General features: G+C 52.7%; 1 protein-coding gene across 1 annotated transcript; it reads right to left on the bottom strand.

Annotated features, from left to right (window-relative positions):
* Positions 1-14,882: 14,882 nt before the first annotated feature.
* On the bottom strand, positions 14,883-25,376 carry KCNK18 (potassium two pore domain channel subfamily K member 18). The gene is made up of 3 exons (XM_077124426.1): positions 25,157-25,376; positions 23,606-23,734; positions 14,883-15,682 (listed from the first exon to the last, which is right to left on the bottom strand). Exons 1-3 carry the CDS (start codon positions 25,374-25,376, stop codon positions 14,883-14,885), a joined length of 1,149 nt encoding a protein of 382 aa, XP_076980541.1.
* Positions 25,377-26,010: the final 634 nt, after the last annotated feature.

The raw sequence follows: 26,010 nt of genomic DNA, 5'->3' as shown, positions 1-26,010 counted from the left end.
ACAATCCAATCAAAATTGCCCACCCTAAACAATAGTTCTGGCCGCACAAAATCGGATTAGGATTAAGACATGGCTTTTCTGGGGTACATCATAATTTCAAACTGGGACAGTGGGTAATGCCATTTGTTGGTGAAGATGTGAGTTAATTGGGGTCCGTTTATCGGGGGTGAGGGGGGTGGGGACTGGTGCAGCATTTCTGGAGAGCAATCGGGAATCCCCTGTATCTCAGGGGACCCTTGTTTGAGTCCTAAGGGAGGCACAGGCCAGGAGAGGCACCGCAGTGTTTTCACCACTTGGGGAATTGGGTGTGACCTAGGTTCCCATCACTAAGGAATAAAGAAGTAAAATGGGGAGGATGCTTTCTGTGGAGTGCCGTGCACTCTCAGACACAGCAGCAGATTATCCGCTGTGCTGCGAGCAGATTTTATAAAAGTCTTGGGTACAAAAGGAGGAGGAGGGAGAGCGCGCCAGTTCTGTGGCCCAGTTCAGTGTTTACACATTAAAAGTGCACGGAGCACCACTGTGTGTTTCGAAGGCTTCGTTCCCATTCGAGGTCTCATATCTAGTATGTCGAGGGGCCGCCTTTGTGGCAGAGGGGCCGGTGTGGGGACTGGGGAGGGACGCGAGCCTAACCCATGAGGGGGGCCTGGCAAGGAGCTGATAGTGTGACAGTAGTGAGCTCGGCACCGGGGCAGGCCAGGAGCTCAACTCTGCACCCAAGGCCCCCGGAAGGGTGTGTCCATAGACAAGGGGCTGGCGGTCGAGTGCCTGGACAGAGGCAAAGGCGCCGTGGAGGGGCAGCTGCACTGCACACACAGGCCAGGTGGCAAGGGGGCCCTCCAGGCAGGCAGGGCTGGGCCCTGTCAATCCAGATCAAAGGGAAACCCAGATCCTCTAAAAGACGGCTGAGTAGTGGGGATGATAAATATCTGGCTAACTACAAGTGACTCTTTTTGTTTGCTTGTTGCCTTTAATTTGTCCAAAATTAAAATGATGACATGGTCTTGACGGGTCTCTGACACTTATAACCAATATAACTTAAAGGACTGGGGTGGATATGGACCTACAAAAAGTGGCCAGGTTTCTATAACTTCCGTGAAGTAGTATATTTTTAACTATAAGTGAACTGTAAAAAGTTAGGGATGTATATTGTAATCCCTAGGGCAATCCCTGTAAAAAAGAATAAACCGCTCTCAGGAAAATTAAAATTAACATGGAATTCTAAACATATTCAAAAAAATTTTAAAAGATAGGGAAGAAAGAACAGATGGGCAAAAATCAGGAGACAAATAACAAAAAAGGAAATGAGAGACCCAAACCCAGCTTTATCAGTAATTACATTAAGCATTAATAAACACTCCAGTTAAAAAACAGAAATGGTCAGAATGGATTTGAAAAAATACACATCCCAACTCTATGCTATTTACAAGAGACAGCTTTAAATACAAAGACACAAGTGGGGTGAAAGAAAATAGATGGCAAAAATATATCATGCAGTCTATAAGCATAAGAAGGCTGAGCGGCTGTATTGATATCTGATAAAACAGATTTCAAAACAAAATTTTAAACAGAGATGTAAAGAAGGTGTTTTCATAATGACAAAGGGGTCGATTCAATAGGAAAATATAAGAACCATCGGGGTATACCTAATAATAGAGCTTCAAAATGTATGACTTCAAAATGTATATAACTGACAGAGTTAAAGGGAGAAATAGACGATTCTGCAATCATGGTTGGGAGAATTTAACGCTCTCTTCTCAACAGTTGATAGAACACCTAGGCAAGGAATCAGCGGACTGATCCTGCGGATTGCCTCAGGTAATTGATATTTACCATCCTAAGCGACAGCACACCTCACTTTCCATTCGGATGTACATGGAAGGTCTCAGCCGAGATCTGACTCATTTACTTAAGGGTTTTGTTTTGTTTTTTTCTTTTTGGTAGCCACCTCTAGCAGTTGTTCAAGGTACACATAAATGAAGAGCTGCCATTTGAAACAAAAAATGCATTTCGTTCTCCTGCTTTTCTGAATTCTTCTGCATCTGCACAGCAAAAGAGCATTTCTGTGTAAAATCTACCAAACCAACTGTTCTATTGTGAGGAGGCGATGGCCAAGCAAATGTCAATCCACCTGAAGGCTGTCCTGCTGCCTGCCAATGAAATTAAGACATAGATGCTCTGATTTAATAAACCAATCACCGGGTTAACTGGCTTCATGCAGCATTATCTGCAAGATGCGGGTCTCCAGGTTTGGCCACGTTAATGGAATCACTAGCCTTTCTGAGGACGTCTGCTGTAATTGAAGGCGGCTGAGAAGCCCTGTGAAGGGCAGCACTGGACCAGCTGTATCTGGCCTGGAGCCTCCTCTCTTACTTGGGCCACTGTGATCGCCCCCAGTGGCTGCCCCAATGCCCAGCCAGGCCTCCCACAGCCACAGTTAGGTTCGACCCCCCCCCCAGTGCCATCATGCCACTCTCTTGTCTTAACCCCCTCAGTGGCTTCTGACATAGGATCCTGTCAGATGTCTTCGATGTGACCCTAATGGGACACGCTCCAACCACTCTCTTCAGCTTCCTGCCTCACATCCTCCCCCTTGCTCGCTGATCTAAGATTCGCTTGTATTTATCTGAGCTCTCGCATTGCTTTCAGGCATCTCCATGCAGCCCCCGAGCGCTGGGGCTCCAGCCCAAGGAGTCCTGGCCTGGAAGGCCCTGCCTGACCGGGTCTGTGCCCCCACCACGCACACCGCCTCTTACACCACTTGGCCCCAGCCCTCCCCTTCCAGCCACAGCAGGCTCCTTTCAGTAAGGGTTTTCTGCTTTTGCACATTCTGTTCCTTCTACCTGGGCAGCTCTTCCACTCCCTTTTCGTCTGATTACCTTTTCTCATTCTTCATCTCCCATGTATTCTTCGTGCACGCCTGCTCCTTCCCACCACGGGGCCTTTGCTCGGGCGGCTCCTGCTCCCTTCTCCCGCTTATCTAGTTAATTCCCCCTTAGCCTTTACATTGCAGGCTGAGTGTTTCTTCTCAGAGAGGTCTTCCCTAGCCCCTATGCACACATCCCCCATTCCATGTTTTAGGTCCCTAAACCTATTTCACTCCTAGCACCACTGCTATTTACTAATGTACCTCTCTGAGTAATGCCTGGCTTCTCCAGCCCTCCCCTGCATAAGTTCAGTGTGGGCAGGCCCTTTGGAGTTACACTCACTGCTGCGGCCCCAGAGCCTTGTGCTGTGCCTGACATGGATGAAGTGTTCAGTAAATGCTTGTGCATGGTTTGGCTCAATTTCCTGGTCCCTTACGCCGTGAGCATCATGTGAAAATCCCTGAATCAATTGTCACTTCCCCTCTGTGGGACCTAACCCCCCCAAATTGACTCTGCTCAGGCCCAAGGAAGGTCTGACCAATTCTGCTTCCGTGCCTTTGTGTAAAGGATTAACTGTACCAGGAATACCCAGCTCCTTTCATCTACCTAACCGATCCCTCACCTCCTCCTACCTCATATGCCTTGGAAAACCTCTTTCCCATCATTCCAGCAACTGACCAAAAACCCACCCAGCTTACGATGCAAGAAGTGGTTGCTGCCTCTGCTCATTAAAGCCCCAGATAATGGACTCATTAACACCGCCCCCTCCCCCTAGCAGTTACCTGCAGCCCTTTCCCTGCATGTCCCTGCCGCTGTCCTTCCTGCCTCTGACTCTTTGCTTAGGCACATCCACCCAGTGTGTCCTTCCTGCCCTTGGCCAGGGTAGACGGGCTGGAAGCAAATGCCCAGATGTCACCACACGGTCACATTTGTACCATCAAAGCTGAAGGGCTACAGCACGGGATTCCTCTGATTTTCTGTCGAATGGCCCATCTTCTGTCCTCGGCCCCTGATTTCCACCCCTACCCCACCTGTATCCCTGGTCACCACCTCCTGCTGCTCCAGTAGCCTCCTAACTGGCCTCTAGGACACCAGGTACTGCCTCCAATCCATCCACCCCTCAGCAGCTCTCCACAGACCATGCTTTCAACAGGTCCCTCCTGGCTCAAAAGCCTAAGAGGGCTCCCTAATATCTCATGTCTAACCCTTCTGCCTGGCTTTCAAGTTTCCCTATAACCCCCCACCCCAACTCCCACCATCTGCTCTACTCAGACTGGCCCCCTCACTGCCCCAGAAACAGTCACCAGGCAGGTTTTCCCCTCATCCCTCCAGCTTTGCAGTTCCTCTTCCTAGCCCCAGAGCCCAGTGCAAGTCCCCTCTCTGTCCTGGGATGAAGCGAAGCCTCCAATGACAACTGCAGCCCTCCCTAGGGTTCTGTCTCTCAGGGTGCATGAAGCCCTGATGTTCTGCTCCCCAAAAAAGCATTTGTTCCCTAATAGGCTCACCTGGGCCCATCGTCATCCCCCCAACCCCAAACTGGACCATCACCTCCTTGAAGGCAAAGGAAGTGGTTTTCTCCTTCGTCTCCCCTGGGCAGCTTGCACAGTGCCACTCACACAGTCCATTCCTAGCACAGGCATTGGGCGTGGAGGGAGGGGTCCTGGGGCCAAAGCTGATTTCAACTCAGCCAGCCGGGCCTCAGTTTCCTCACCTGCACACACAGCAGACAGACAGGGCAGGGCAGCCCTGCCCCACATGACGGCCCCTCTCCCCAGGGATCATAGAGCACTTGGGCTTGATTCACTGGGTTAAATCAGGATGTGCCATAATACAGTTTAAAATACACCCCCGCCCAAAAAATAGTGCTGTAATAACAAGATATTCACATGGAAAAGAATGAAATGTGATCCCCACACACAGCATGCAAAAAAAAAAAAAAAATCCCAAATTTGAAAAGAATGAAATGTGATCCCCACACACAGCATGCAAAAAAAAAAAATCCCAAATTTTAAAAACAGTATGTAAAAAAAGTAAACTATCTCTAGAAAACCTGTGTTTCTACCTATTTGCTAAAAAAATTTCAATTACCTATGTTTCCCTTTACCCTGCATCATGGCTTGCATTAGGTTTCTGTTGAGCGGTACTGGGATGGATCCTCATGCTAGAGGAGCCTTGGAGGTCACCAAACCCGACGGCTACATGTTACAACTAAGAGGGGAGACCAGAGGAAGACAGCGCCTTGCCCAAATCATCCAGGTGTGAGATCAGGGTGGTGGGAACTGGACCTTGCTCCCTGGGCCTCCGGGGGTGGTGGGTCAGGGCCAGTGACATGGGATACTGCGGGTGCCCACAGGCGGGCCTGGAAGCAGAGGCCTCTGGGAGGAACCACGGCCTCGGAAGCAGCTCTGCAGAGGCCCTGGGAGCAGAGGTCCAGGTCCCACCGCCCTGACCTCACACCTGGATACCTGGGCACCCTGCCCCACGCCGAACTCTCTGTGCCCACTTGCTATGCTGGCTGCACACCCAGATGTGCTCAGGGCAGGAGGTTTCAGCGGATAATCAATAATCCAATAGGGCGGGCTGCGCAAACCCAAACCTAATTATTTTGTTCAGAAACGTGTCTGTAACCAAAAGGCAGCTGAGAAACCGCCGTCACCATCTCCGAGGGGGGAGAGAGATCCCATCATTATGCTCAAATCGGATTTATATTGACTGTTGTCTTGTTGGAGAAGGTGCCGTCTCCTGCAGAACCACTATTTTGGTGCTTCAGGGGAGAAATATATGGCAGTGGGGGAGGGGAGCTTTCCCTTTTCAAGAACATTTTGAGAAGGTTCTGGCTGACTCTTTTCGCACAGGTGGTCTGTGTTGCTATTGACAGGGTAACTTCCTGGGTCTCGTTTTTTGATGTTCCAGATTTTGTACCCCTAATTCCTCTCAGGAGAGCAGAAAAGGAATCCCTTCGTTAAAACGGCAGCGAGGAGGGACCCATCATTTCTACAACAATCCCCACGCTTTGCCAAACTGGCCAAATGGGAGAAAATACTTAAGAATGAGACATCCTTTGAAAATTAGTTAAGATGTGTTTGCCAAGTCCTTTGTAAGACAGCAGTATTGCAGCAGGAAAACCCTGGAAACCTTCTCAGCCCCATGAACATAAGGACCTGTGAAAATAAGGTGATGGCCAGCCTCCCGGTGGAGTTCAGTGGCCATGTAAGGAAATTAGGTGACTTGGAGCCTACTAGAAAAATCTCCAAGACATCATTCTTTAGCGAAACCAGAGCTCACAGTTCATCGTGTTTGGTATGATCCAACTTATACAAACAAGCAAGTAAATCAAAATGGCTGCGGGTGTGCTAGTGTGAAATACAGACCAGATCGGGGTAGGCGCATTGACAGTAATTAGTTCCAGAGAGTAAAATAGTGGGTGGAAAGTGTGGGAAGGAGAAGCATTTTACTTTCCACCTAAAATTTTATGCTCTGACATTTTTTTTGCTTTATTTACCATAAGCTCTTATTCCTTCCCCCCACTTTTATTTTAATACCAGACGTATCATCCATGCAGAAGAGGGCACAAAACATTTGTATAAAGAATAATCATACGGTGAACTCTAGTGTGGCTTCACCCAGGTTAAGATACAAAATCCTGCCTGAAACCTCAGAGCCCCTGGCAGCTATTCCAGTGATGAAAGTAATCACTCTCCTGACTCGAATGACCATCTTTTGAACTGTTCTTTATAATTTTACCACCTATACTGTTTCCATAAAGATGCCGTTTACATTCAGGTTTGCCTATTTTTAAATCTTTATAGAAGTGGAATAATTCTATAGCTGTTCTTTCTCTATCTGGCTTCTTTTGTGTGATGTTGTTTATGAGAGTCACCCCATATCGTGCACAGCTCAAGTTCGTTCCTGTTCGCTCCTGTAGGATATCCCATTGTCTAACCTCATCACAATCGACTCATCTGTTGTCCTGTGCATGGATGTCTGGGCATTGCCAATTTGGGGGGTTTGCCAGCCATGAGGCTGTGGAGTCATGTCCACGTGCTTGGAGCACATGGACATGTGCACACCGGGGTCTCCAGGGTCCATAAAGGGTGAGGAACTCCTGGGTGGTGGAACACCCATAGCCACACCCTTCCCAGGCAATGTCAAGTGTCTTCCAAAATAGCTGCATGGATACATATTGCTGATTGCAAAAGTGTCTTTAATGCCTTCATGTAAGTGAAAGGAGAGGAAAGAAGGAAAGAGGGAGGGAGAGATGGGGGAGGGGAGGGGAGAAGGCAGGAGAATGGAGGGAAGAGATATCAGAAGCCTTCCTCAAATACCATCACTGTCACCGCCACCGGGCAGCTGACCACCCTCCCCCTCCTGCTGGAACCCTCTGCCTGAGCTCCTGGCATTTCATTCTACCTCTGACTCTCCACCGCCTGAGAACTTGAACCCAAGCCTGTCTGAGCCTTGCCTCTCCCCAGGAGGCTTCACTGCCTCTCGGTCTGCCTCACTGCCGGCGACTCGGTCCGTCTTCCCGCAGAGCCTGGCCGGCTCCTCCGCTCCCCCTCCCCCCCAACCCCCCCGAGAACGGGGCTGGAAGTCGCCAGACCTGGTGGCCCATCACAAGGCATTTTGCACAGAGCTGTGCACGACCACTGAGTTTAACTCTGGTGACAATGCCCTTTTGTGGGAAACCATCCCAATCATTAAAAATATATATTAATATTATGCTTTTATCCTACCATGAAAGTCAGACATGCTGTTATGGATTGAATCGTGTTCCCTCCAAAGATACGATCGAGTTCAAACCCCTGGTCTCTTGAACACGATCCTCTTTGGAAACAGGATCTTGGAAGATGCTATTAGTTAAGATGACGCCAAACTGGAGTGGGGTGGGCCCTAACCCAATATGGCTGGTGCCCTTAGAAGGAGAAAATTTTGGACACAGACAGACAGACTGAGAAGACAGCCGTGTGATGGAGGCTGGGATTGAATCATGCCATGGGCTGCCAGCAGGCCACCAGTAGACCCCTACAGACTTGAAGACAGGGTCACTCTTCTGGAGAATACTGACCCGTTTAGGTGTTACGCTGGGTACCTGTAGAGTGCCTGAAGAAAACTAGATCTGAAGAGACGTCCTGGGTGTGTTCTCAGAAACTGACCTTCCCCTGGCTGTCGGAAGACTCCTCACAGGGCCAGAGTGGCACTGGGTGAAAACCCCCTGGGGTGAAATGTAAGAGTGAAGCTGCCCTTTCCTCCAAATGTGTGTCCTATCCGGGGCTGCAGCAGCTGGATTAGACAGTGACGTGGGCTGACAGCTACATGTCGAGTGACAGCCTGCTTCGGACATTGACACGGCACTTTCCCCCATTCCCACAGCTCCTGTCTCCGCAGAGATTGAGAGAGAGGCTGAAGGCCCCCCGGGAATGCTGGTGACTCTAAACTCCACGAGAAGTAGGGGGTCTCCCAGGTTTGAGATGCCGAGAGGTTGCCAATCATGACCAGTCTTATCTACCTCCCCCTCTTACTGCAGACCTACTGTGTGCCAGGGGCCATGCTGAGCAGTGGGGGTGGCATAGCTTCAGCTAACAAGTGCCTCTAATCCCTGCAGAACCCGCTATGATTAAGAAGGGAAGCAAAGTCTCAACAGCCCCACACAGTGGGGCAACTACACCAAGTTCAGAGTGCTCTGATTTAAGCTGTTCTCCAACCCAGGGTCTCTCTTGCTCTTTGCATTTGCTTGGCCTTCGGGGAGAGGGAGAAGGTGCATCTTAAAGAAACAAATATGCGAAGACTCAGCCTGGAGTAATAATAATGGCTCAAATCTGAAATGGACCCAGGAGACAGCGCTGCCCGAAATGAGATTGTCTGGTTTTGCTGGGTTAATAAAGCTTTTCTGCGCCTCCTTAAGACAAGAGATGGTCAATTAAAAAACCCTGTCTCTGACCTACTTCCCATTTCCCTTCCCAGACAGTATAAATGGCTTTTGGGAAGGACTAAGGGCATGTTTGTAATTGGGGCCTGATATCTGTCACCTGTAGAGAAGGAAGGAGGGAGGATGCTAAGGCGGGAGAAAAAGCAGCTGGCTTGGCCCACTGTCCACCAGGCACTCCTGCCTGCATTTCAGGAGAAAATTCTGGAAAGGCCCAAAATGAGGGACAGGCCCCGAAAATAAGTAGCACCAACAGAGCCCCCAGCAACTCATCTATTAACATTCCTGCACCAGCGTCCATGCTTGGAGGGACAGTCTGGACGGGATGTGTGGGGAGGGCAGAGAGGGGCATGCATGAGCTCAGAGGAGGGATGGCCCTGGAGGCTGCTGACCTGGGAGCTGAGAGGCTGAGCAGGGCAGATGCCTTAGAAGTGAAGCCGTTGGTCTACTGGGTGAGAAATGTCACAAGATTTGCTCTCATTCCAACACTACCAGAGCTTCCTAAATATCTCTCAGATGAAGGCAGGCTGTTGTCAAGACAGGCAGTCCCTGGTTGCAGGTTTGCATCTGAAGTGTCACTTACCCAGTTCCGTGCATTTGCCCCTGCATGGCCTAACAGCTGGGGAAACAAGCAAGCCCCTTGTCTATCAACATCACAGAACATTCCATCTGGAAAAAGTCATAGGGAATCCTTGGCCAGTGGTTTTCACACCTTTTTTTCTAAATATTTTAATTATGGGCTTTTTCCTTCCAACAAAATGCTGTAGGAAAGTGGAGTACATGAAACAGAGCAAAGCAAAGCTACTCAGACTAAAGTGGGGGTGGGAAATGGGAAACTTTGTCTCGGGTTCAGGAAACACTATATGAAAACTCCAGACTACGTCAACCCCTTTGTTGCATAGTGGGGAAACTGAGATACAGGGAGGTAATCTGGAACATAACCCCAGGGAGAGCAGAGACCCGGTCAGTCTTGAACCACGGTGAATCCCCAGCCCTGACCTCGGCCCTGCACACGGTAAAGGACACGCAGGTCACTGCTGGCCAGCACACTGCCACCCTTTGCACACTCATCCCTGTTTTCCTACAAATGCAGCTTTTTTTTTTATTCGAATGGAGGCCTTGAACCTCAAAGAGGGTCCCTTAATTGCCTACATTTTGAATTTACAGCATTTGAAAGAATTTTATTCTCTGATCTAAATGTCAAGAACAAAAGCAGATCAGTAAAGAGGATGGAAAGCAGCCACAATTTGCATCCAAGGCTGAGGACCCAAACGGCTGGCCCTTTGTTGTTCCACATCCAAGTCAACTTCAAAGTTCACTGCGAGCAAAGAATCAGTCTCCATGGCAACTGCTGCCCGGTCCAGGACCCTGGACAGCCTGCGTGGGCCTGGCTTCCAGGGAGCTGGGTGGGGCCTGGTGGGTGGGAGCTCAGCCTGAGCACGTTTGTCATGCTGGACGTCGTATTAGTTCTCCCGTCCCAGGGAGCAGGGGCAGGACGGGGGACGATGGGAGGTGGGGCGCATCTTCACCCAGCAAAGCATGCTCAAGTACCCGCCAGGGGCCAGGACACCCTCCTTAGGGCTACCCTTCTGGTGTCCCGCACACAGCAGTCACGGAACAAGGGCTTGTGGAAGAGGAAATGGATGCATTCATAGTCAGAGCCGCCTGGGAGCTTCTAAAATAGACAGATGCCGGCCCCACCTGAAACTGGCTGCACGGGAAACTCTGGGCGGGTAACTCAAGCCCGGGGTTTCCTAAACGCCGCGCACCTGCCTCCCCGGTCGGCGTGGGAGACAGAAGACAGCGGTCAAGGCCGCCTCCGAGGTGTCAGGCTGGCGCAATCCGAGGGCCGGGGCTGCCCCTTGCAGAAGGTCTGCCTGAGGGGCCCTGCTCGCCCCGGTGCGGCCGCGGGTCAGGGAAGAGGGCGCCGGGTGGAAGGGAGCTGACAGTGCAGTTGTCGACAGGACACCACCAGCCCAGCGGCGTGCCTCGAGTGACGAAATTTCAGGCACTGATTTGAGCTGAGCAGGATTTATTATTCGCGGGCCAGAGGACGGCCGCTGAGGGGGCTCCCTGCCCGGAAGGCCACGGCGAGGGCGAAGTGTCCGAAGCGCCCCCTCGCGCGGGTCGCGGGGGGTAGGGGGGCAGGTGGCCCCGCGCCGGAGGCCGCTGCGAGGACCCGGCTCCGAGGAGCCTCTTCCCCGAGGGACTGTCTTCGGGGACAGACACCCCCGTCCCTGGAGTCTCTTTCCCGGGAGGCGCCTGGTGGCGGAGGGACGAGACCTGGCGCAGGGGACGCGCCACCTGCTGGCGCCGGGGAGCGTGGCTCGCGTGGTCTGGTGGCGCCACCTGGCGGCCACGTGGGGGATTCGCAGTCCGAGCTGCGGATCCCGGACAGCCGCGAGGCGCCGCGACCCCGCCCGCGCGTCCCAGTGCGGGGCTCCTGCAAGTTCCCGCGCGACTCCCGACGAGCTCCGGATCCCGACCCCCACCCTTGACATCAACCACTCTCACAGGCCCCGTGACACCAGCAGATTGGACCTCGCTGAGCGGACCCCGTTCTCCTTGGCTATGCTATCCTGAACGGATTGCTTAACGCCTGTGAACCTCAGTCTCTTTTTCTGCTAAAAAGGGGGTGGGGGTGGGGATAGGAGTGGGAAGAGGCGCGACAGTGCCAGGTGCCCCGCTGGTGGACGACTGGACAGGAGGCCCGCCCCCCTCCCCCGCCCCCACAGCGCTGTGGGTCAGTGCGTCCCACCAAAGGCTCCTGTCCGGTACAGGGAAGTCAGAAGGGTGGGGGTGTTTCTGGGCCCGTGAGTGGGAGACACAGCAGATGATCACCAAAGTCCCCACTTGCTTCCAGTGTCCAGGAGCTTCCGAACTTCCAGGCCCCCTAATTTCCGAATTGAACTCTAGCCACTTGGCAGCCTTCCCCAAGCAGCCCCTCCCACAGAGCCTTGCTCTGCTGGGAGTTGGAGAAGGAGCCCCCAGCTGAGACCCGGGCAGGCAGGAATGTGGTCTCCCCTGATCTCGGGGAAACCCTGAGTACAGAGAAGACCCAGTACTAGCTGTTAATGGTGGGGGGTCAGTTCAAGCCTGCAGGAGACCCCCCCTGGGTGCCCCTTCAACCAGACCTGTGCCTCCCCCAGGCTGCCCCCCACCCCCACTGACGGCCCCACAGACAGGGGTGGGGTGGAGTGGGAGTAGGGGGTCAGAAAGGCTGTGAGAGTGGCAAGAGCTTTGCTTCTCAAACTTGAGAATCAAACCTTCTGATTCAAACACCAGAATCACCTAGAAGACTTGTTAAAGCAGACAGCTGGGCCCTCATTCAGTAGGGCTGGAGTGGGGCCCTGAGAATCTGCATTTGTAACCAGTACCCAGAGCATGTTGAGACTGCAGGCTCACTGAGATCCTCAGGGTCAGAGCAGACTAGCCTTGGGTGTGAGTCCTGGCTCCATCACTTAATGACAGTGAGACCTTGGGCTACTTAGCCTCAGTTTCCTCGCCTGTGAAATGAGGACAATTGGACCTAATGGCACAGCAGTGAGCATTAGACGGGTGTATGTAAAAGACTCAGGTCAGGGCAGTGAATCGTGGGTGCTCTCCTTGGCATTTTTGTGTACCTAAATTCTCCCAGAGTTCCCCATAAGTGGCAGATGCCATAGGGTAAAGATGGGAGAATGAAAGGGAGAGAAAGCAGTGATTTCTTTAAAACAGATAGTCGTTTTATTTGTGCAGCTCAGAGCCTAGGGGAGGAGACAAAAGGTGAGCACCTAGTTGCGATCTGTGCGGGAGGAAGAGGTGTGTGGGTGTACCGGGGGCATGGAGGAGGCAAGGGGGACCACTTCCTGCAGCCTGGGCTGCTGTCTAGAGGTGGGGATAAATGAATGAACTTCCAGAGTAAGTGTTCATCCCCCAGAGAAGGAAGAGCAGTTGTTTCAGTAGTGCTGGGAGTCTCACCTTCGGTCACGAATTGGAATCACTGGGAACTGTCTAAAAGCCCCAGTTCCCAGACAGTGCCCCAGACTGGTGGTGTCCAAATCTTGGTGGTGGGAACAGCACATGAATTCTTTGAAGCTCCCGGGCATCAGTGGGCAGGCAAGGCTGAGACCACTGGGCAAGGGCTTGCAGTCCTGAATGCACATTCCTGCCCAGGAATAAGGAGTAAATAGCTCAAAGTGGCTGGAATGGGCTGCCTGAGACAAAGGGGCCTTTGTCAGAAAAGCCAGCCGGGCCATTTCCTCAGAATCATGGAAGAAAACTCAACTAGCATATGAAATAAGCAAATGTTTAGGACCTTTGGTTTGCATCCATGCATCCCTGACAAACTCACATTTGCATCTGGACAGGACTTGCTATGGCTTCGAGGGAGGGAGTGGCTGTGAGGTTCAATCCCACCTGAAAAGGTGTGGCCTCCACCTTTGTGAGCACCTGCTGGGGCTCGAGAGCATTTGCAGAACATAAACTGGCTACTGTGGCTTCAGGGGTGTCGAGAGATTCCGAAAAAATGCAGGTCCCAGTGGCTGCTGCCTGAAATCCCACTCCCCATGCTTCATGTCTTTCGTTTCAGTCTTTGTTGTCAAAAGACTCACATCTTGCCAATTGATTCCATTGCCTGAGGTAGGTTTTGGAGGACTTGAGGGGCAGAAAGCCAAAAGTTGTGGGGAAGAGAGGGGAAAGATACAGAAGGGAAGTCTGAGGTGCCTCTGGGAGCTGCCCTTGGCACTTGTCAGAACCTGGCAGGACAGAAACTCCTCTAAAGAGAGCATTTCTTTTCAACCTGAAACCGCCCCACATTTTTCACTGGTTTTGCAGTTTTTGTGCTGCATCTTGGAGCAAAGTTCACCATTTAACAAGAACTGATGACTTTGCTCATTACAGGACACGGGTTAACTTTTACAAAATTCTCTCAAAGAACCAAGAGCTAATCAATCATGCCCTTATAAGATATTTCTAATAACTGACAAGAGAGTAAGTAAAAGGCTCTTGGCCACCCCATGCACATGCCAGCCAGTCCCAATATCAAGTCTTTTACATCTTCTCCTGGGCTGGGCTCCCAGGAGTGACTGCAGGTTGGGGATTTGAGTGCAGGTGGGTTATATGTGGAGTGCTATCAGGAAGCCCCAGTAGGGGAAATAGGGAGGGTGAGACAGGAAGATGAGAGAAGCCAGTAGAGGTTGTAAAATAAGCCACTGAGGCTCCATTCCACTGGGCAACTCTGGGAGACAGTGTGAGCCTGCCCCCGAGTTATCCCACGGGAGAGGCAAGGAGGCCGGAGCAAGCATCCCCCAACTCCCATCAGCCATTGGCTGAGTTCACTCCTTGGCACATCTGGCCTACCCTGCGCATGTCCACACATTAGTGGCCAGAAAAGGTCTCCAGGCAGAGATAGCTGGCGTGCCCGTCCCGCCATTCACATGCCAATTCATTCACGAACAGCTCAGGAGTGCCAACCATATTGTGTACTGTCCATTCATTTAGGCGCTGACACTTTCACATTCAACTCATGCAGGAGTGTCCAGACACGTGTCAGTTAGTGAGGAAAGTGGACAGAGTCTGGCCATCAGGAAATGTCCCAGGTCCCTTGAACATGGGCAGCAATTCCACTCGGTGTACGTGGGCCGGCACTGGGCTGGTCTGGCATGCATTCGTGCGGGTCATTCAGGAAAGAGCTTGAGCCAGTTAGCCCTGTTTCTTCAACAGGCAGCAGCTTAGAATGATTTTGATTTAGCTGAAAGTACAAGTTACAAGAACAAATGTCATATTTTCTGGTGTCACATAAAAACCAGTGGCATCCTTTCATCGAGATAAGGTAGTGCTTTGTAAAAGTGAAAATGGAGAAATTCATTGGACTTCATTGGAAGGTGGCAGTAGTTTTGTTTTGTTTTGTTTTTAAGCTTCCTAAAGTCCTGCTTATGAAGACCATTGACCATATTTCTGCAGGACCTCAAGACTGAAATAAGCCTTCCTGCAGGATTGGTCTTCAAGCCCCCAGGTCTGAGAAGACATGCCACAGTCACCAGCTCCATTCACGCCACCCCAAGCCTGGAATCAACTCAGCCACTGTGTGCATCTGAGAAACAGCGGAGCCTTCACTTTTTAATGGGGTGGTAAAATTTCCCTTTTGCAAAGACTAGCATAAGCTTTTTGTAGATGTGAATCAACCGGTTCTGCCCCAACTTGAAAGCAATAACCACAATCTCCATCCCGATGATAATGTAAATGGAGAAGAACAGGAAGAAGTTAGGGTGTTCTAAAACCGTGTCCCCAAACCCGATGGTGGTCAGCGTGATGAAGCAGAAATAAAAGGCGTTCTCGAAATCCAGCTCTTTCTCCCAGCAGGGAAGTATGGCGGCTGCACAGGATATATAGGCAAAAACTATGAGGACGATGATGGGGAGGGGAACGTCCAACGTCTCCACGCCCCGTCCGACCTCATCCAGGTTGCTGATGATGGAGTAGGAGAGTCTCCCGGGCACCAGTTCGGGACAGGAGTTACTCCTCTCCATGGCTGGCGAGGGCAGCTTCAGCGTATTCTGCTTCTCTTGAGCCAGAAGTTGCTCAAACAGTTCCTCGTTACGGTTTTGGGCTGAAGGACACTTGCCGGGGTTGGGGTCCGGGAGCTCCTTGGAATTGATGATGATCCTAGGAGCAGCTTCCTGCACAGGCGGGCTGTTGGGTGTTCCCCTGCAGAGCAGACGGGAGCATTCCGTGGAGAGGCGATGCCTTAGCGACAGCGCTGTCCGGATCCTGTTGTACAACTTGGATAAGATAGTGGCCAGGATGTCGCCAGTGTCTGTGAGAACCAGGTACATCAGGGGGATGCCAAAGAGAGCGTAGAGCATGCACAGGTACTTGCCCAGCCTGGTGACTGGGTAGATGTGGCCGTAACCTGGAAAAGAAGACAAGAGCTGGGATTGCTGTCACCCTGCCTTCTGCCATTTCCCCTCCCTGGGTTGATGTTTTACACAATGGGTTTGAAACAGTTCTTCTGAAAGCTTTCACCCACTTGTCTGGCATTAGGGCTGTTTGGGGAGTGGGAGTGGGAAACCCTACTTCTCTTTAGGATGAGGAGCAACCCCTTTCCAGATCCTTGATCTGAACTGTCGTTGGCAGGGAACAAGCATGTGCTTGGAAATGAGCTGACAGGAAATGCCTGTCATTCCACCTAAGCCATTTCATTCCACCTAACCCATTTGCATGAGGATGGGGTCAGCTCACCTGGGGGGACAGGCTGAGGATAGGGGAGAGGCTATGGGGGCTTCCCCACCCCAGCCTCCTTCATCCTCAGAAGGCACCCGTGTTTTCAGGAGTCGTACTTGTCCTCTCTGGGTTGTCCAGCCCATCTTCCATCTTTCTACTGTCCCTGCCATTTACTAGAAAGTTACTTGACTGCTCACACTTGCAAGTTTCTTATCTGTAATTTAGGGGATGGAGTCCCTTGAGGATGCACTGACTCTGGGAGGATGACATGAGCTGATGCTCTGTGGGAGGTTGATCATTGTCAGTGTCATTTCCCTCGAGAGCTAATGACAGCTGCTGATGGGGTGCTTCCTGTGGGGAGCACGTTAATCAACCTCCTTAAGGAAGTATATGAATACCATTCCCGGACGGGGATCCCATGGGTCAGAGAACGAAGTGATGTGGCCAAGAAGATGCAGATGATAAACAGCAGAGCTGGAATTCAAACCCACAATTTCAGTCTCCACTCAGCCGGGATCACTCCTGAGGGCAGAAGCCTTCAACAAACTGGAATCAGTTAGCCAAGCAAAGGAGGGGTGGGCGGAGGTGTCTCCAGGCCCTTTAGGAGCCCCTCCCACCGCCAGCCCCCCACCCTTGCGCCTACCAAAGGGCAGAGAGAAGCCAAACCCTACAGCAGCACTGGCTGGATCTTCAGTGACTTCCACAAGCAGAAGAAAAGCTTTTGTATTTAATGCCTGTGTTTAATTTTTGATGTCATGAAGACATCATTCAGAAAAAAAACAGCCCAGTTATGTTAATTAATTTGAAAGTGATTTTTAGGCTGCCTAAACCCCAACCCCCTCCAGGGCTCTTTGGCAAACTCTGGCCCCGGGCTCTGCCCTCCAGGAACGTCCAGTCACCCACCTTCATTAGGGTCTCGGAAGTGGAAGAGGGGCTGTCACCCACACAGGTTCTCATCAGTTTGCACCCAGTTCAGAGCACCCCACACCACCCCAGCTGGTTCTACAAGACGCCATGTGATAGCAGGAATGGCTAACTCCATACATGGATTCATTCAACAGATATTGAGTGCTTACTGCATGCACTGTGGACATAACAGTGAGCAAGGCAGAGGTGGGACCTGACCTTGCAGAGCTTCTGGTTTAGTGGGGGAGGCAGATTTCATGAAATGACTGCACGAGTGAGTATGTCATCACACATAGAGACCAATAACAGTTAACAAGCAGACGTTCTATGAGCGATTAGAACAAAGGCTCCCCCATCCTGGATTTAGGCTCAGGAAAGGTTACCTGGCAGTGACTCTTATCTGAGATTGGGCGGAAAGAGGACCAAGAGTTAGCCAGGTGAAGAGAAGAAGCAGCATGTGCAAAGGCCCTGTGGCAGGAGGCCATGTACAGATTCAAGAAAGGACCCTCACATGGTACAGCAACTTGTACCCTGAACTTGGAGGCTAAGATCCAGCCTGCAGTGCACTCTCCAAGCTTCAGGTCTGTGTCTGTCTAGAGGGGTTGCGGTTTCCTAATTTTCACCAAGCTGTCACCTTGGTTGGAGGCACTGAGAGAAAGCCAGAGTCGCCGGTGCACAGGGAGGAAGGTGGAAGGGATCAAAACGAGGCTGGGGGAAGGGGTGGGCAAGGCCTAAGGGCTCACATGACGGCTCTGGAGGACCTGGTGTTTGATCCGTGGGGTGGGCTGAAGGACAGCCCCCCACAAGGATAGCTGGGCCCTAATCCCTGCGTCCTATAAATGTTACCTTGTTTGGAAAAGAGGCCTCTGCGGATGTGATTAAGGAAAGGCTTTTGAGATGAGATTATCCTGGATTATCAGATTGGGCCCTAAATGCCATCTCAGTGTCCTTATGAGCAGAGGCAGAGAGGAGATGACACACACACAGGGAGGAAGAGGACGCAGACACCAGCTGAGGAATGCCACAGCCACCAGAAGCTGAAGCCAGAACAGTGTTCTCCTCGAACCCCCAGAGGGAGCTCAGCTCTGCTCCGGCTTGATTTCAACCCAGTGAGACTGATTTCGGACTCCTGGCCCCCAGAACTATGAGGGAATGAGTTTCTGCTGTTTTATGCCTCCACGCTTGGGGCAATTTGTTACAGCAGCTACAGGAAACTAACACAATCATGTTTGCAGTTTGAGCAGACCACCCGGGCTGCTGCATGCAGAGTAAATGGAAGGGCTCAGAAAGACCAGTGAGCAGGTCATGATACCTGCCCAGGTGAGAGGTGCTCGGATCCTCAGTTAGACTACTACGCATCGGCACTGGTGGAAATGCCGGCAAGAGGGGCAAATGACTTGGGGTGTCAGAGAGGACTTGGGGGTTCTGGCACAGAGCAGGCTCTTCTGAATTCATCTTTGTTCATCCATCAATTTACTGATTAGTCTCCATTCAAGGGGAAGTTTGGCCCACCGAATCCCAAAACACATTAGAGCAGAGAGAGCATAGCACGTGGCTAAGTAGGGGCATGCTGGAATCAGACAGGAATGAGTTCAAAATCCTGCTCCGTGGCTTACAGGCTCTGTCATCGTCACTTGGTATCTCCATTTCCACAGCCACAAAAGGGAGGAGGTAATACAGTTCCCAAGATATAGGGCAGTTTATAGGATTAAATTGTCATCCCATGTAAAGGACTTTGCACAGCATCTGGCACTTGGTAAGTTCTCAGTCTGCCATTTTCAAAACCCTTGTGGTAGTTAGATTCAGTTGTCAACTTGGCCAGGTGAAGGCACCTTGTTCTGTTGCTGTGGACATGAACCAATGGTATGTGAACCTCATCTGTTGCTGATTACATCTGCAGTCAGCTAGGAGGCGTGCCTGCTGCAGTGAATGATGTTTGACTTAATTGGCTGGTGCTTAAATGAGAGACTCAACGTAGCACAGCCCAAGCAGCTCAGCATACCTCATCTCAGCACTCGCAGCTCAGCCCAGGCCTTTGGAGATGCAGAAAGAAATCACCCCGGGGAAAGTTGTTGGAACCCAGAGGCCTGGAGAGAAGACCAGCAGAGATTACCCTGAGCCTTCCCACATAAGGAAGAACCTCAGATGGAAGTTAGCTGCCTTTCCTCTGAAGAACTAATGAAATAAATCCCCTTTTATTAAAAGCCAATCCATCTCTGGTGTGTTGCATTTCAGCAGCTAGCAAAATGGAACAACCCTCTTTTCTGAATCACAAAAGGGAAACAAAGCATTGATGTGCCACTCCTGGGAGCGAGAGGCAGTTTTGCAACATCAATTTCATGGAGACAGAGTATTTGATATCAGGACTGACCTAGAACCACTGGGATAGACAGTGATTCATGTATCTGAGTGTGTCAGGGGCCCTGATACACTGGGGAGGAAGCAGCAGTAAATTTCACATGGATGTTCGATGCCCACAACTGTTGTGACCACTGTGTAGCATGGCTTTGCCAATTATTTGCAGACAGAATAATCCTTTTTTTTTAACAGGTAAGCTAGATTTTGTCACTCCTCTGCTTACTCAGTTGCTTCCACTCTCACGCAGGGGAAAAAAACAGTCTTTGTAATGCCAGTAAGACCCTGTAGCCTCCCACTACTCTCCCTCGCTCGCTGTTCCAGCTGCCCCGGCCTACTTGCTCTTCCTCAGACAAGCCAGATGGGTCCCTGCCTCAGGGCCTTTGCACTGACTGCTCGTTTTGCTGGACATCTGACTCCAGACATGCACAGGGCTTGCTCCCTCACCTCCTCCAGGTCTTTGTTCAGATGTGACTTCTCAGGGGGATCCCCTGACCACCCCATTTAAGATTGCAGCCTCCACCCTCCTCTCTTCCCTTCAATCTCTATAACATTTATAACCATCTGACCTACTGTGTGCATTTGTTCACTGTCAGTCTCCCCTAATGTGAGCTCCACGGGGAGCGGGGTTTCTACCTCTATTGTTTAGCACTGGGCCCCCAGTGCCTAGAGCAGTGCCTGGCACATCAGTTACTATTAGTTGAATGAGTAATTGCATCCATTTCATACTTGTTGAGCACACATGTGGGCGGGGCTAGGGGAACACCAGGAGGAACCCACAAAGGTTTCACCTTCCAGGCATTCCCAGTCTAAAGGAGAGCAAAGCCTCCAGCTCAGCTCTCCGCCTTCCCCCAGGGTGCCCCAGCAGATGCAGCACCAGGGGTCAGCAGTGGGGGCCCCACGTTTATCAAATCTCCTATCTGAAACCCAGGTTGTTCTGCGGGGGACTGGGGGGTAAGGGAGAGGCATTTGCTGAGGGAGGGATGAAGGTTTCGGTTGCCTGTATTTCCCCTTCCCTACTCCCTGAAATTCTCTAGCAGCTCTGTGCCCCCACCTCGGAGAGAGGAGGTTGCAGACGCACCTCTGGGGCCACTCGTCCAGACTTGGTGAAAGCCCAGAACCACCAAGGAGGTCGGGGTGGGGCACCTAAATGAGGACAGAGGAACCAGCCATTCCAGTTTGCCCGAGGCCGGAGTTTGCCCAGGGCCTGGGACTTTCAGTGCTGAAATGAGGGCAGACCCCAGGGACCTGGGACCATGGGACCCCCTAGCTGTGGAAGAGGGAGAGGAAGGAAGAGGAGGGAACAGGGTACATGGAGCCTGTCCTGGAAGGACGGAAACTCGGGAGACCCAGCTGTGGGAGTCCGACAGCAAAGACACCCTGCCCAGGCAGGCACGGCCCCCAGGGAGCCATGAGCCCCTAGGGGTGTTTGCAGAAACCAGAGGGCCCATGGATGGGGGGGGTCACCCCATGAGCCAGTGCTCATCCCCACCCCACCCCCAGGGAAGCCAGTGATGACCCCCCCCCCCACAGGACCATTTCTTACAGAATTTGTGGAGTAAGATGCATGCCCACTACATCAGCCATTTAGAGCCAAAATTTCTTGCACAGCAGCTCTACTGACACTGGCACTCAAAGTTATGACCAGAATTTCACGGACAAGGGATAGAGACGCAGGGAAGTCAAGTGCACTCCTTGGGGTTACAGCCCACAGCGGACAAGGCTCTGCACCCCCACACAGAGGCTTTCCCCGCAACGCATGTGCCGGCCCAAGGCTCTCCTGGGCCAAGGTTGGTTACTGGGTTATAAGCAGAGAGTCTTTGTGGCTGCCTCAGGGTGGGATATGTTTATAACCCAGCAATCCAGAAGACATATCCACGTTCCGGAAAATGTAGCAAGGAAGCAAGACTCGGCACACGGCCCCTACGAAGGGAATGTATTGACTTTCCCAGTTACTGAATGCCAAAATGCGTAATGGAAAATCATATTATTTCTTGTAATGCGTTCCTCAATCTCAATACAATCAGTCCACTCCACTTAGCCGGTGAGCGTTTAATAGCCCATGCACTTTGCTTTCTAATCCAAGGGTGCTGACCCAAGGGAGAATAACTGGCGGTTGACCAGCCTCACTCCTATCAATTGTGCCTCTCTCAGCACAGGCCAGGTCCACTTCAGGTGACCCCAAGCTGCAGGGTAAAAAGCAGTATTACCAGAGGGACTTCCACGTGCTCTTATTAATTAAAGACTGTGCAGAACATTCCTCTGCATCCCCTCCCAGTTGTAATTACTGGGCGACCATGTCACAACTGTCCATATGATGTGCGATAGTGTTGCTTTCTTGGGATTTAAAACAAACCCCAAGCTAATGCATTTCCATTAGACCAGTCCGGGAAGCTTGGACTCCCAGTAGAACCATCTGGAGGGCTCTGAAGAATACTTATGCCCGGGCCTCGCCCCTAGGGATTCTGATTTGATTGGTCTAGGGAAGCATCCAGGCCTGGGAAGACCCCTGCGTTAGCTCACACCTGGGTGGGGTGAGGACAGCAGCAGCTATCCGGGGCCTACCAAGGAGAGAGATGCAGAGAACCTGACCCCCGGAGCTGGCCGAGGCACACACTGACCACCCCTGGAGCCACCCTCCGCCGGACTTCTCACTTGGAGGTGGCACATTTCCTTGCACTTGGAGCTGCCTGGGTTGGGTTTTCCACTAGCTGCAGTGGAAGACCTCCTGGCTGCCCCCGACATCACCTGCTGGTCCTCCTGCTGACCCTGAGGGGCAGCTCAGGAGGGATCATGAATCAGGGAGCCAGGCTCAGAGAGGGCCTAACCCCTCCCTGGAGGTCACACAGCTCTGCCCCGGGGCAGCTGGCCTCCAGGCCACGCTGGCTGCAGTGCTCCAGCCCTGCTCTGGGGGGAGAGGTCTGGGGGGAGAGGTCTGGGGGGAGAGGTCTGTGGGGTGAGTGCTTGGTCTCAGCCTGGTTCTGTAGCCCCAACCCTCCCAGGGGTCGGTACCTGCTCTCTTAAAGGATGGGGGTGTCCCTGGTCCTTTACACTAACCAAGCGGGGCCAGTGCTGAGTGATGGGCCACAGTCCCCAAGGAGCACTGACCCACGAGCCCCATGCTGTATCTGAACCCCGGGTGCCTGTGACCCCTGCCCACAATGGGGGTAGAGAGGGTTCCTGCCCGACTGGCCGAGGCTTGACCCTCCAAGCTGGGCTACTCGGCTGCCACCAGAGAGGGAAGCCGGGGCAGGCAGGGCTTGGAGCAGGGCAGCCCCCAGTTACTAGACTGTCCTCGCCCCCAGCCCAAGAGGCCTAACTTGCTACTGTGTCTCCTGCCGCCCTCCCCCCTGTTCTCCACCCACCAGCCACATTGGCCACCCTCTCTTGCTGAAAGGGGGTGTGCGCCCTCCAAACACGGGGGGCTCGCCCATCCTGCTTCCTCCCCTGCAAAGCTCTCTCCCTACCTCGCCTGGTTAATCACCACTGAGCCTTCAGAGCCCCGGTCACACGTCACTTCAACAGGAAAGCCTCTCGCCCCCCTCCCGTGTCACCTGCTCCCATAGCCTGTCTCCCCCCCCCCCACTTCTCGAGTGACCCCCCCTACACACACGAGCCGTGGTTCCCTGTCACTGTCCACCGCTAGACGGTGAACCCTTCCTGAGCCAGCGGTGGGCCCTTCCCCTGTCTCCCTCCCCCTTCTCCATCCCTAACTCCACCTGCTCGCAAGGCCTGGCTCTGCTTCCCTGGTGGCCTGCCGTCTGCCCTCGTGGTCCACAGTCCGCCCCCACCCCCAGCACCTGTTCACCCTGTCTGGGCCAGTGTGGATGTCCCCTCCTCCGAGGGCCTTTAAAATGTCCTCCCACTGAAGTCCTGACTCCTGGATTGCCCTCCCCCCAACACACACTCAGCTGCCCCTGCTCTCTGCTGCCCCCAAACCCACACCACCAGGTGAAGACGGCCTGACGGCACTGCGGTTGCCCCTGGGCACTTTCGGCCGGCCTGGGGTCTGTGAGCTCCGCCGGGGTCCACCAGACAGGCTGTGCTCGCAGGAGGACTCTGCAGAGGGGCAGGAAGGGGCGGACATCCAGCCTGCACCCAGGCAGGGGGCCGCCTTTGCTGAATTCACACAAAGGTTCCCCGCTGTACCCCCTGCCCTGGGAGCAGTGTGCGCCTGCAATGGAAGGCCTGGTGCAGGGAAGGCACCCCCCATCGTCCCTTGCACTAGATGCATTGAACTGCCCACATCCCCACCAAGGAGGCCCCAGCCTCCCCCTTCCCTACACTCCCTCCCCAGGCTGGCTGCCGGCAGGAGGAGGAGGAGGGGCCCGTTCTCCGGCCTCCCACTTACCCACGGTGGTGAACACTGTGCAGCAGAAAAAGAGTGAGCTGAGGAAGGACCAGTCTGTGGACGTCCTCAGCCACTGGGGCTTCACTTTCTTCAGCTGCTCCTGGATGTTCAGTTTCCTGACTTCCTCAACTCAAGAAAGACATCAGAGTGAGGAGGAAGGGTCTGCTCTTTAAGACAGGTCCCCACCAGGTGGGGGGGCACCCAGCAGCCGCCTGCCCTGGGACTCCATCAACTCCAGGGCTTGGCTCTCGGGAGGCCTCCTCTAAAATATTTAGGCTGTTTAGGTCCTGCCTCTGGGCCCTGAGCAGGCTAGGAGGCCCCCCACTCCCACCCCACCCGCCCCAGCAAGGTGAGCTTCCACGGGATCCAGCCTGAGCTCAGCCAGGAGATTGATCTGCAGCCGAAGAGGCTTTTATAAGTTTCTAAACTTCTGTGCCTTTCACCTTTCACAGGGGTCTCGTAACTCTTGCTCTGCCTCTCTCCCGTGGTTCTTGAGAACTGAAAGCTAAAAGGCTCCTATGTGATGCAAGCTGTTCTGTGGACGCAAAACATACCCACTCTTGGAGGTCATTAAACTTGATGGAATTTGGGGACCACACTTGGCTTTCTGGGCACCAGCTGCCTGGGGAGGCCTCTTCCAGGGATTTCTCTTCTCCTGACTTTTAAAGTCTGCTTTTCCTTTGTCTTTTATTTATTTACTTTCTATAGTTTTCTCTTGCTCTGTTAAATACATCTTTGCAAACTTCCTTTGGGGAACAGCACAGAGTAGAAATAAATGACCAAATGAAATGCAATAACAATAGGTATAAAGTGCTGTTGCTTTCTGAAAAGGCTTTCTGTCCATTATCTCATCTGCATCCCTCAGAGGCCCTGTGATTGGCAGGCCTGAGATTGTGATCAGAGAGGGCAAAGGCACTGCCGCAGATCACACAGCAAGCTGGGAGAGCAATTGGGACTAGAGTCAGGCCCCCAAGTTCTGCTTGCCACCCTCTTCCCCTCCTCCCTGGAGCTCGTCAACAGAAAAAAAATTTGAAACAGAAAGTGGGAGAGTAAGCTGGGAGGGGGGGACAGGAGGTCTGTATCCCTCTGAGACTGTTCCTTGAATTAAAGTCCCTGCAAATTGAATCATGGGGTGGAGCACGAGTAGTTCTGAGGAGCAGTCTAGGAACCCCGAGCTCCAGAATTGCTCATCTATCCATTCTACCCCCTCCCCAACTCTCCAACAATCCACCCACCTCAACTCCAATCCTCCCCCGTACCCCACCCCCCACCCCAAACCTGTTGGTCTGGGTGCTGCTGGGAGCAGAAGCAAAGGGAAGGGAGCTGGTCTTTCCAGAGCCTGCACTAGGTGCTTAGGGCTTTTCTTACATTTTCTCAGTCCTTCCTCCCGGCACCCCTGAAAGGCTGCTCTTCTCCCTCTGTTACCGAGAATACTAAGGCCCAGGGAGGTGAGGTCACTTGCTTAAGTCCTCCCGGGAATGGGGAGAAAACAGGCAGGTGACACGTCCACCCACTGACAAAAGGCCAGCCCTACCCAGGTGAGGCACCTACCTGTTCCATTGCATTCCAAGATTCTGCAGAGACTCTTCAAGAACTCCTCGAACTCCTGCTGGTCCGGCTGAAGGTCCTGGCTGCCCTCAATGGCGGAGAAGAGGGCAGCCCCCACCAGTGCATAGGTCACCAGGGAGGAAAGGAAGCAGAGGTGAGGAAACAGCTTCCCCAGGACCTCCAGGCAATGCCTCCTGGCCTGGGGCGGCCCTGCAGCCTCCATCCTCCCAGGAGCAGCCGGCACAGGACAGGAGGAGGTGGTGGAAGAGACAGGAGCATCCAGGAGGAGAAGGAAGGCTGTGCCCTGAGAATGGCCAGGCTCCAGCACTAAGTGGATGGTGTGTGCACTTCCCCGAGAACTCAGGAAGCCGCCAGCTCACCACGTTCATCCGAGTTCATCAGATGGCACCCCCGCCAACGCCCCAAATTGCTATTGATCCACCAGGCCAACGTGCACCCTGCAGCCCAGTCAGCCCCGGGCTCGCTGGCCGGGGGTTTAGGGAGAAGGGCATGGCTGTAGCTTTGCACTTTGTTTAGCCATTCAGATCCCGAAGCTGCAGTTTTGATTCCCAGGTACTAAGCACAGTAACCACCACGTGACTTTTAATTCCAGGTCTAGTGGCTGTCCTTCCCAAGGGACGTCTGTGGTGCCCCTGGCCCTGGCATCATCCCTGCTTTCCTGGCTGGAAAGGCCCTCTTCTTGGGGAGACCAGCCTCCAATGACTGAGCAAGACAGTGGTACAATAGCCTAGCTGTTCTGTCCAATGCAAGACTCCTCTAACCTGCCACCTTTGTCCCAGAACCTGCCAATTGGTCTGGCAGAGATTTTGTCAGGTCTGCATCATAATCTGAAAGCC

This window comes from Tamandua tetradactyla, chromosome 13 (assembly GCF_023851605.1).
Source record: "Tamandua tetradactyla isolate mTamTet1 chromosome 13, mTamTet1.pri, whole genome shotgun sequence".
NCBI lineage: Eukaryota > Metazoa > Chordata > Mammalia > Pilosa > Myrmecophagidae > Tamandua > Tamandua tetradactyla.
Note: the sequence above shows the minus strand (reverse complement) of the source record. Positions and strands in the feature narration are given on the sequence as shown.

Coding starts and splice junctions, on each gene's coding strand:
- KCNK18 (XM_077124426.1), bottom strand. CDS start 25,376: ATGGAGGCTGCAGGGCCGCCCCAGGCCAGGAGGCATTGCCTGGAGGTC. Junction 23,735..25,156: donor CTTGGAATGCAATGGAACAG/GTAGGTGCCTCA, acceptor GTCTTTCTTGAG/TTGAGGAAGTCAGGAAACTG. Junction 15,683..23,605: donor CACAGTGTTCACCACCGTGG/GTAAGTGGGAGG, acceptor CTTCTTTTCCAG/GTTACGGCCACATCTACCCA.